Consider the following 10,770-nt stretch of genomic DNA (forward strand, 5'->3'; position numbering starts at 1 on the left):
GTTTTTAAGACAATTGAATGATTCAATACTTTTCTCTTGTTAATAACTTGGAAAAGGGTTTCCCTCTTTTCTCATTTGAGAGTTCCTTAGCTATGTGTTTTAAGATGTTTCAGTAAAGATTTGATAAATTTATTATATCTTAAGCTTTGAATATTTCAGCTACAGTTTGTTCTGATCGGGTATCAGAACATAAAGTAAATTATTTTTCTTAAAGTAATATTTATAATATAATTCTGAAAAAAAACCTTTTCATGTAATTTCAAGGGTATATTTAGCAGTAAGTTAATCACAGATAACATACAGAAGGACCTTATTATTTCAAAAATAATAATAATTAAATTATATAAACACAGTTTAAACTCAAATTGAATAAGTTAATAACATAATATTTCCCTGGAAAAAAATAACATTATATTCCTCAATTTTTTGCCCTTGAGCCATTTAAATTTATATTCATAAAACGAAACAGAAGCGGATGCTAACTTACACGTAATTCGATTAATTAGCTAAGGAGGTTAAGTGTACGGATTGAGCTGAATGTATGTTTACTCAAGCTAATACATGTATAACCAGCTCAATTCACACTAAGTTTTAGTTTTATCATCTGTATGTATAATTTGTTATCTACTAAATTCTAGTTATTTGTAATTATTATTGTTATTACTATATAATACATCAGTCATAAGAAATCTTTTGTCCAAATTCTCATGAAATAACTTTGAGTTATATATAGACTCAACTTTTAGCTAGATGTATCAAAATGTATCGAATTTATAATAAATTAGACGAATTAACGATTCATACAAATTTAAATTGATATCGATATCGATATGGCACTTAGGTGAGGCACGTGACATAATGCATAGCTTTATTGTCGGAGGAGCTATGGATGTGGTGCTAGAATTAAGCCAATGGAAGTTACAACTGCCCCCAAACCATACAAATTAAGCCCATACTCCTTATTTACATATGTTGTGAGAAAATATAAATTGAAATAAACCTACTCTTCCAGTTATAAATAATATATATTTATATGCCTACGCCGTATCTTCAATGAATCATATATATTTATATATTTATTTATAAGTAACTATGCTATTCCTAGACGTGGATAATAACTATTTGTAGAGGTTGCTAATTGAATATAATAGCCCCTGCTTGGATAGCACCAGCGGTTAAATGTTGAAGTCTAAATTATTTTTTGGTTATCACATGATTATTAAATTAACTAAAAAGAATAAGTAAAATTTATCATTTCCAAACGCACTTTGATGTCGCTGCAACATTTTGTTAAGGCCCAACACTACTGGGCCTATCTTCAATTTTTTCTGAAAGATAGGCGGAGCCGGACATTATATAAAAAGTGTTTATAATTTTAAAAAGTACTTTTTGATGTGAATTTTAACTAATAAAAATGTTTAAAAACATTTGAAGTGATGTGAATTTTAACTAATAAAAATGTTTAAAAATATTTGAAGGGATCATACGAACCCTCAACCTTCAGCTCCGCACTTTCAACACTCATTTTATCATTGAGCCAACTCCTATAATTACACAAGTGTGTGCAAACCCAAATATATATTAAAAATATCGTAAATTTATTTCGTAAGTACGATATAACTTTTCGAGACAAAGGGTGCTCACTTGCGCACCCTTTATTAGTTGTAGCTCTGCTCCTGCTTCACAAGTTACAACCAATATATCGATATCGATAGTTCATAACCTACGAAAATACAAATTCGTATGAATTTTACTTGGAGCTTAGGTGAATAAACCTATCGAAGTTGGACCCAAATTGCAATTTCTCAACTCTTTGTTTGGATAGTTATATTTTGTTGTTAAATTAAATATAATATTTATTTTTATTTAAATTCTATTATTTTATATCATTCAAGTTCATTATTAGGTACATAAAAAAAGAACACATTTTATATAACAACTAATTAAATCACATCACTATCCTTAACATTTTCTATCATTCATTAAAATACAATACTATATAATAACAAACGATCTAATCTATCGATCGTTGAAACAAATATAATTCGAATACAATATATGAAGCAATACATTACAACCATCCAAAAAAAAGTGTAAAGGAAATAAACTTAAATTTCTTTTTCCCTCTTCCAATAATCTTCCCTCTCCTATTCCACCTTTAAGAAAATAATCTTAATGTCTATTCTCCTCTTTCTATAATCTTCCTTTTCCCACTAACTTCCAAGAAAATTATCTAATTATCTTAATGTCCATTTTCTATAATTCCATAAATCTCCCATTCCCTATTTCACCGTTAAAAGAAATAAATATTAAACGTCCATTTGCCTCTTCCATAATCTTCCTTTTCTCCCTTTCCTATATATTGCAGCTTACCTTAGATGCTATTTCAAATTCTTAACACAAAATTTATGTTTGTAAAAATGGAAGTGATATTTCCAACTAAAAAGAACTCCTGACATTAGAAAATATTCATACTTGTATACAAAAATAAGCAAAAAGGAAATAAGTCCTGCAACATATTAGCCCAAAAGAAAAACCTTTTATCACTAAAATTATTCAAATCAAACTTCCACTTCCTCTTTTCCTCAAAATTTCTTAGAATGACCTGAACCCCCTGCTGCAGGCCTCCTCTGCTCCACCACATCTTCATCCATAGTTTTCTCCCTCGTACGATCTTCGATATAATCATCAACGGACTTATTCTCGTCCTCCGCTGAACCAACAACAGTTTCCTTGATCTTCTGACCCGTCTCTTTCGCCGCTCCCATAGCATCCTGCATTGCTTGCTTAGCTTTATCAGCTATTGCCTGTGCTGTCTCAGCAACTTTACTTGCCCCTTCCTTCGTGGCCTCTTTCGTATCGTGCGCGTAGTCTCTCGTCTTATCAGCCATGGACTCTGCAGTGTCTTTGGTCTTCTCCTTCATGTCGTGGGCTCGCTCTTTGGCATTCTCCTTAGTGTTATGTGCCATTTCGGCTGCCTTGTCTCTCCCTTCTTTTGCTTTATCGGCTGCCTTTGCAGCCATATCGTTTGTCTTGTCCTTCATGTTCTCTGCACTTTGCTTTGTTTTATCTTTCATGTCTTTGGCTGTACGCTTAGTTTCGTCCATGGATTCTTTTACATCGTCTTTCGTTTTATCAGCCATCTCTCTCATAGGAGATTTCTCTTCTTTAACACCTCTATCGAAGTCTTGTCTTCTTTTTAAATCCTCCGATGCATGGATTCCCTTGAAACATAAATTGGAGACGCAGAATCAATGTAAAATATATTGTTGAGGGCAATAAATAGTACTTGCTCTGTCTCAATTTATATTGCTCTGTCTCAATTTATATGAGTTAGAACTAGACTTTTTTATATTAAATAAAATTTTAACTATAACACAAATTTTTGTCATTTTTCTTTCTTAAACTTTGCGCCAAATCAAACTAGGCGTGGAACGTAACGAAGGGAGTATAATCTAAATCCAAAGTTAAAAAGTATAAAAAGAACATGTACTAATTATTGAATATAGATTCCATCGGTTTAATACATGCATAAGAAGACACAATTTAAACATAAAATTAAAAGACATTTGGTACTATACATTTCAAAAAGAAGAAAAAAAAAATTAAAGAGTACCTCAGAGTGATTAGGGGAAGATGAGAAGCAGACATGGGAGATTTTGTGACGAATAACGAGAGATGTTGTTCGAGGAATCGTCTTCGAAGGGTAAAAAAAGGAGACATTGCGTCTAAGGAAAATTGAAGAGGTTCTAGGAAGTGACTTTGACAGGTTCAAAATGGCGTTTTTAGTGATTGACATCGCTGCCATTGTTGTTGCTATCACAAAATTTAGGCTCGATTCTCTGTGTGTGTGTGAGAGATCTGTTGCAGTTTCTGTGTTGCAGTTTGCACAAGTTGAAATGATTTGGTAATTTGCTTTGATGTTATAGTGACAGAGTTGCAAAGGATGAAAAAATTGGTGTCCTCGTGAGAGTATGACACGTTTGTCTTGTAAACGCCACGTATAGTGGATGCATTCAAAATTGTTACACGACGTACAAATTGTGATTGGTGTTACCGAGGGATATAATTGACCTTTTTTTTCCTCTCTCTCTTTTTTTTTTCATTGGCACAGTTGTGCTTTGCTTTTCTCTTCTTCATTTTTCTTTTCTCGCATAATTTTTGTACATATAGAATTAAAAAATACGATTCTGCGATGTTTTTATATCTCTTACACGTTGAAATGATTTTAGTTTTTATTTATAATGAAAATATAATAAGACTACTATACAATTGAAGCCTGAAGATGTGGTATTGCTGATATACTGTCGTGCCGAGTCAAGAATCAGTAATTGACTAAAAAAAAAAAACTAATTAATGAGAACTGTTTCATCAAAAACAGATTTTGGAAAAAAAAAACAGAGAAAATTATAAGCTAGCTTATTATTTTAAAAAGGGAAAATGTACCATGATTAGACACGTACATTCTATTATCTTCAAATTTATTTTATAAATAATTTTTTATTTCTTTTTTATTTATATGACATTTTATAGACCTAGTATGTGTTGATAATTTTTCAATTCTGATGCTACGTAAATCAAAAAAGAATAAAAAGTTATTTATAAAATAAATTTAAAAAAGTAATAAAACCTTAACAAATATATTTCTAAAAATTTGAATATAAATTAAAAGATATTTACGTATTTTCCTTTTTTAAAATTAAAGAAAAGCGAGAACGATATAACACTAAATAGAGTTTATCTTATTGTTAAGCTTTTAACTTCCAAGAACTTCAAGAGTTTGGGCTTTTTTAATTATTAACTTGCTTAGTACTCTTTATTATTAATTATTTATTCATTTTTAATTAACATATTTATTAAAATCGATATTATTTTAATTTTATTAATTATAAAGTGAACGAATTAAAAAACTTTTATCAGCATTTATATCTTACGAAATAAGTGTACATCCAGATTGAGATTTATCATACATCAAAAACGTATATCAAACTTATCATATATATATATATATATATATATGAAGTGGATGAATTAAAACTTTTTTATCAGCATTTATATCTTACGAAATAAGTGTACATCCGGATTGAGATTCATCATACATCAAATATATATATATATATATATTATTTTATTATTATTTTTTTGTTTTTTTATTTTTAAAAAAAGAGCTAAAACCCTCCACTCGGGCTTTACAATTGTGCATGACACTGTCTTGAGATTTGAATATTGTGTGAAACTTATTCTGGCTATCATTCATACTAAGGCATAGTGGTTTGCAAAAGTAAAGCTAGCTAGCTACTAATTAAGTCCATGGTACTTAACTAGTCAAAACTACAAATAAAAAAGCTAAAAGAGAAAACGATCATTTTCAAGAGGGTTGTGGTTTCTTCTCAACAATGGGTCTCCAATTGACATTCAAGCCTTTATCTTCATCCACAGGCTTTCCTCCTGCTTCTTTAGCCAATTTCTTCTTAAGCTCTTTCTCATCTTCCACCACAGTTTCCTCTTGAACATTCTCTGGATCTATATTTCCCACCACTTTTTCTTTCAACTCTTCAGCAGTATCCTCGATAGCTTTCCACGCATCTTGAGTTGTTTTAGTAGCTTTATCCTTCACCTCCTTCGCTTTATCAGCCATTTCAGATACTTTACCACCCGTTTCATCACTATCGGTCCCGTACAGCTTCCTGCTCTGTTTTTCCGATGGCTCCTCTGTTGCAGCAACATATCCTCCCTTTAATACATGAGTAGTATTCTAAGCATGTTTAGTTTCATGCCACAAAACAATAATTTAAATATTTTTTATGATTAAATGTGGATTCAATTATTAATGTATGTAATATTTGATAAATTTCAAATTCTAGGTGGATTTATGGCTTGTTCATTATATTTAGTGGTACATCTAGTATTTATGTAGGAAGACTCACCTTCCATATTTGACGACCGATGAAGACAGTGGAGGCTCGATGTGGGAAGGCTTTAGAGAGGTTGAAGATTGATTTTTTGCTTAACGATGCCATTGATGCTTCCTTTCCAACACTTTTTCTTTTTGGTTAATGAAATGAAAACTCAACATGATTTTCAAGGTTTTAATTAACTCTTTTTCGTCACACTTTTCTTGAGAATTTGGTTTACATAAAGGAAGGGGGTTGGGGTTTCTTGAGAGTGACACGTTTAGAGGTTTATGTGCCACTTAATTGCTACTGCTGGACACGTGTACAGGGTGCCCCCATGTTAATTTAAAGATCACATCAGTGGAACGAAATGATAACTATCCGATTATATCATCATATTTAGCATGATTTTATTTAAAAGATGGAACAGACTGTTAAAATGTGCTAAAAATGGTCTTTTTTGGTACTATATGGATGATGTTTGAAACAATAGAATAACTAAATGGATGAACAGTTCTAATATGTAATGTGAAATTGGTCCAGGCTGAGAAGTAGACAACTAGTGTTAAATTATGAATTTATAGAAGAAAGAACCTGTTTGAGAAGGCTGCATTTTGAAATTTACATAATTAACAAATAATCACTTGCAGAAAAATTAAATGGTACATCTGCAGCTATCCCAGTTGAAACATTTTTTTTTCTACAAAAATCTTAAAAGATACAAATCGAAGCAACAGGAAGAAAGGAAGGTCTTCATTTCCAGAGTTCTTCCATAGGAATGCCACGTTCTTGAGCAACTTCACTGAATTGCCTCATCTGCTGAACAGCAACAACAGTGGCTCTTGCATTGTTGAGGGCATTGTTACTTCCAAGCTGCTTACCCAAAGCATTCTCAACACCAGCCATTTCAAGAACGATCCGCACAGCACCACCAGCAATCACTCCAGTACCAGGGGCTGCTGGTCTAAGCATCACCCTTGCTGCTCCAAAGTCTCCCTCAGATCTGCAATTTAGTTGTTCATAAATGTTAGATCCCCAACTTATATACCAATATCAACATGATTCTTCTTTTTTGGACAATGGTGGTGTCCCCGCCAACTTGCAGACTATTCATCAGCTATCTTAAACTAATACACGTGCATACGAGTAACTCTACCCACTAAAACTTAAATAGATATAAAGAAATCTTCTAAAGTTTTTTTCTCTACTGAAATTTGAATATCATCCACTTCATTGGTACTAATTCTTTCACAATGAGCTGCATAATTCAATCAATTTTTTTTGCAACTACAGTCTAAATACATGGCAAGGCAAATGCTAAAAGAAGATCTCCTCAAGGCAAGATGTGGTAAATCCTTTAGACGAATCAATTTTACTCATCAAAAGGCTGCAAATATGTGCATCCCTCTAGGACAACAGTAAATTAAAGAGGATCAAAAAATACAATGATCTCACATAAATGTATCCATCCACTCCAGGCCTCTCATTTCATTCCTCCAGATTTAGCAATAGAGGAGCAAGGATAACCATGACAAGAAACTCAGAAAAAGACATCAACAGCTAATGATGCAACCAGGGAATCCTTTTTTACTTTTTCACTGCATATCCTTTCTTAAAGTTGAAGAGGAGGAGAAGCAATCATTTTTATGACTTTTCACATATTTTGGACTCAGATAGATGAAATAGTGGACATGTACATTATGTCACCTATTAATTCAATGAAAACAAACACAGAGACCAATAACACACACTTGTGCACATCTCATTTTTTGACACAGAGTCAACAACATGAGAGGTTTGTCATAATACAAAGACGTAAAATTAAATTTCAAATGCTTAAGATAGAGCTTATCAAGCATTCCAGTCTGTACCTCATGGGTGTTGTCTAGCGGTACTGAAGTGGGTGAACATCATGGGACACCAAGGTCAATTCCTACCCATGGTTGAGGTGTGCACGAATTGGCTTAATATATGAAAGGAGTAGAGGCGGCGAGATTCCAAAAGTGTTCCCAGGTAAATAGAAATTTTATATTTGCTTGTCTTAGGCTCAGTCCATAAAAGGAAAGGTCAAACCACATAAAGGAAGTTTTTGAATAGAGATCAATCAAGTATATCCATTACAAGAACCATATACAACTGATCTAGAAGATTCTTTGTAATTATATTTATTGGTTAAGTTTAAGGTAAAGAGGCACAACTAAAATGGGTGACTTTTTCTGAGCGAAAATCTGTGATCATGCCAACTTCTGGTTGCACAAGAAAACCATGGCACAATGAAAAACCTATGCAAAAATTATTCAAAAGAAGAAGAATAAAGAATTATCCAGCATCATTAATATATGGAAATGGAACTACTCTACTTCTTTTTCACTGAATAATCAGTCTTTTTGCATCTTCGAGCGACATACATAATGTCATCTCCCCTTACACCTCTATCCTTCTTCACCTTACTAGGATTGGTTCACCACAGGATTCAAACTTGTCCGCACTATACTACCTTTGACGAAGAAGAAGAAGAATAAAGAACTATCCAGCATCATCGATATATGATAGCAGAACTACTCTACTTTTTCTTTTAACTGAATAATCAGTCGTTTTGCATCTTTGAGCGCATAGATAATGTCCTCTCCCCTCTATCCTTTCTTCACCTTACTATGATTGGTTCACCACAGGACTCAAACTTGTCGGCACTATACTACCTTTGCCATATCGCTATACGAAGTACAACGACTCTAGCAACAGTTTGATCCTAAGAAACAAATCAAATGGCAAAGGTAACAGATAACTGATCAGCCATAACCTCAACCTTAGAGGAGTGAACTTTCATAGCTTTTGCAGCCTTATTAAATTGAACAAATGCATAAAATGGACCTCAATTCTCATAATTTTTAATGACATTAGAGGTCTGCAATTCCTGCACCTCAACTAATTCATAAGTACCTGCTACAGTCCACAAAAAAAAATTCCAGTAACTATGCTAGGTAGGCAAGAGCAGAAGGACTCGCACTGAGTGATATAATTGGTATTCTCTATGTTATTACTCTTAATTATTAACCATAAGAAGTAGCTGAGAGACCCGGAAAAATGTAGAGACAATTCCTGCCTGTACCACTAAGACTAAATGATTTGGTGGTTAAATACATTGACTAGACAATTTTGGCATTTCTGGTTCTACAGTGATGATCAGAGTCTACAAACCAAAATTCGCACCATGTAGCTCAATTTATAGATTTTCAAGCATCCAAACTAGCTGAGAACTACACAAATGTCCTACATTAATGCCAAAACTTAACTAGAGAAAGCACATAGCAGAAAATGAGAACATCACACAATTAACCATTTACCTGTGGGGGAAAGTTAAGTACTTAGTCATAGGCACAGTAATGAGATTCCTCCTGGCATTAACAGCAGACTTTTGCACTGCAGCAATAACCTCTTTAGCTTTACCAACTCCAACACCTACTTGCCCTTTTTTATCACCCACAACCACAACAGCCCTAAAATGCAATTGCTTTCCACCTTTAACAACCTTAGTAACTCTCCTAACTTGCACCACTCTCTCGTCAAACCCATCTTTGGCCTTCTCCTTCTTGGTTTTCCCAAACGAGGTAGTCTTTTTCACCTTAGAATCCATTGCATATATGTCATTCCCAAGAAAAGTCTCTCCGCTATAAGCAGCCCCATAAAGCTCTTCATACGCTTTTGCAATTTCTTCTTCAGACTCCATTGGACCGTCATCGAAAGATGCTGGTTCTATAAAGTCTTCAGGACGCTCTGGAGGGTCATAAGTGGAGATCTCCTCTGGGTCTGTGTTGTCAAAGAAAGTGGTTTCAGCAGTTGTAGAATTTGGTTTAATGGGGTCGAATTTTGTTGGGTTTAAGAGGAGATGAAATGGTGACTGGATGGTTTTTGGGATGAAGAATGTATGGTGGGGTTGGGATTGAAAAGGAGAAAAGCGAGATGGGGCGCGTAGAGAGAGAGAAGAGAAGGTGGAGAGAGAAGACGCTGCCATTGTTGTTTTGTATCAATGGCGAAGTAGAGAGGAAGAAAATGTAGAGAGTGTAATCTTATCCTTTGGATAAAGAAGGAACATGGGCCGAGTTGGGCCTAATTTTGGGCCTCCTATCATGAATGTAAACTTGTAAACCCGCTCGGAAAAAACTTATCTGCACTGGGTGTTTACATCCAATTAATGCAAGCTCCATTATTATGTAATTTAATAAAGTAAAACACATGTTAATTAATTAAGATTAATTAAAATGAATTATAAATTTAACACATGACATGCATGTATTGAATTGATGTAAATTATATACGAAATATCAATTATACTTGGCAAGCTTGATAGATTTATATAACGAGCTTGTACAGTAGCTCACAAACCACACATCAAATATAAATTACATTATGAAAGTTTAGTAGACTGAAAAGGCCTTTGAGGGGAAATAGTTCCTGATATTTCTCTATAGAATACTACATGTTGCATTAACTTCAATCACCCGTAAGAGTAGACGTATTTGAATGAGTTCTTTACTTAAGGCTAACATTTGAGTCTTATTTGAAGGTAGGTCACTCAAATTCTTTTTGTAGAGTATGACTCTAAATTACTGTTAATTTTACAAGTCTCCAAAGTTTCTTAGTCTGTACCTCCCCTTCCTCTTTTCCTCCTGCACGTCTCTGTCTCTAGTTTCTGCACTAAATACAATGAGCTGTGGAAACTATACTTCACGATGAGTCGATGACGGCACTCCTGGAAGAAAAACGCATCGAAAAGGCATGACACCAATGATACATGGAAATTATACTTCACAACTTGAGGAATTGTAATTTTTTTTGACAATATCACGAATAGTTGGCCAACAATCAAATGAACAGA

At 33.6% G+C, this 10,770-nt stretch overlaps 3 protein-coding genes across 4 annotated transcripts; all 3 read right to left on the minus strand.

Moving 5' to 3' along the window:
• Positions 1-2,432: 2,432 nt before the first annotated feature.
• LOC104645830 (late embryogenesis abundant protein 1-like) lies at positions 2,433-3,911 on the minus strand. Its single transcript, XM_010318457.4, has 2 exons — positions 3,617-3,911; positions 2,433-3,224 (listed from the first exon to the last, which is right to left on the minus strand). The coding sequence occupies exons 1-2, from the start codon at positions 3,806-3,808 to the stop codon at positions 2,586-2,588; spliced, it is 831 nt and encodes a 276-aa protein (XP_010316759.1). The 5' UTR covers positions 3,809-3,911; the 3' UTR covers positions 2,433-2,585.
• A 1,185-nt stretch (positions 3,912-5,096) lies between these two features.
• On the minus strand, positions 5,097-6,232 carry LOC101255654 (uncharacterized). 2 transcript variants are annotated; one of them, XM_004232849.5, is made up of 2 exons: positions 5,928-6,232; positions 5,097-5,712 (listed from the first exon to the last, which is right to left on the minus strand). In XM_004232849.5, the coding sequence occupies exons 1-2, from the start codon at positions 5,932-5,934 to the stop codon at positions 5,369-5,371; spliced, it is 351 nt and encodes a 116-aa protein (XP_004232897.1). In that variant the 5' UTR covers positions 5,935-6,232; the 3' UTR covers positions 5,097-5,368. The 2 variants fall into 2 exon arrangements, with proteins under 2 accessions (XP_004232897.1, XP_010316758.1); XM_010318456.4 differs by having other exon boundaries at positions 5,097-5,734; positions 5,928-6,119.
• A 222-nt stretch (positions 6,233-6,454) lies between these two features.
• LOC101255358 (small ribosomal subunit protein uS5c) lies at positions 6,455-9,992 on the minus strand. Its single transcript, XM_004232848.5, has 2 exons — positions 9,239-9,992; positions 6,455-6,897 (listed from the first exon to the last, which is right to left on the minus strand). The coding sequence occupies exons 1-2, from the start codon at positions 9,904-9,906 to the stop codon at positions 6,648-6,650; spliced, it is 918 nt and encodes a 305-aa protein (XP_004232896.1). The 5' UTR covers positions 9,907-9,992; the 3' UTR covers positions 6,455-6,647.
• Between the last annotated feature and the right edge of the window lie 778 nt (positions 9,993-10,770).

Source organism: Solanum lycopersicum, chromosome 2 (assembly GCF_036512215.1).
Source record: "Solanum lycopersicum chromosome 2, SLM_r2.1".
Classification (NCBI taxonomy): domain Eukaryota; kingdom Viridiplantae; phylum Streptophyta; class Magnoliopsida; order Solanales; family Solanaceae; genus Solanum; species Solanum lycopersicum.

Bases quoted from the DNA above. Each gene is read 5' to 3' on its own strand.
- LOC104645830 (XM_010318457.4), bottom strand. From the start codon at position 3,808: ATGGCAGCGATGTCAATCACTAAAAACGCCATTTTGAACCTGTCAAAG. The intron at 3,225-3,616 runs GTACTCTTTAAT...TTATGTTTCAAG, and splicing joins CTTCCCCTAATCACTCTGAG to GGAATCCATGCATCGGAGGA.
- LOC101255654 (XM_010318456.4), bottom strand. From the start codon at position 6,020: ATGGCATCGTTAAGCAAAAAATCAATCTTCAACCTCTCTAAAGCCTTC. The intron at 5,735-5,927 runs GTGAGTCTTCCT...CATGTATTAAAG, and splicing joins TCGGTCGTCAAATATGGAAG to GGAGGATATGTTGCTGCAAC.
- LOC101255358 (XM_004232848.5), bottom strand. From the start codon at position 9,906: ATGGCAGCGTCTTCTCTCTCCACCTTCTCTTCTCTCTCTCTACGCGCC. The intron at 6,898-9,238 runs GTAAATGGTTAA...ACTAAATTGCAG, and splicing joins TACTTAACTTTCCCCCACAG to ATCTGAGGGAGACTTTGGAG.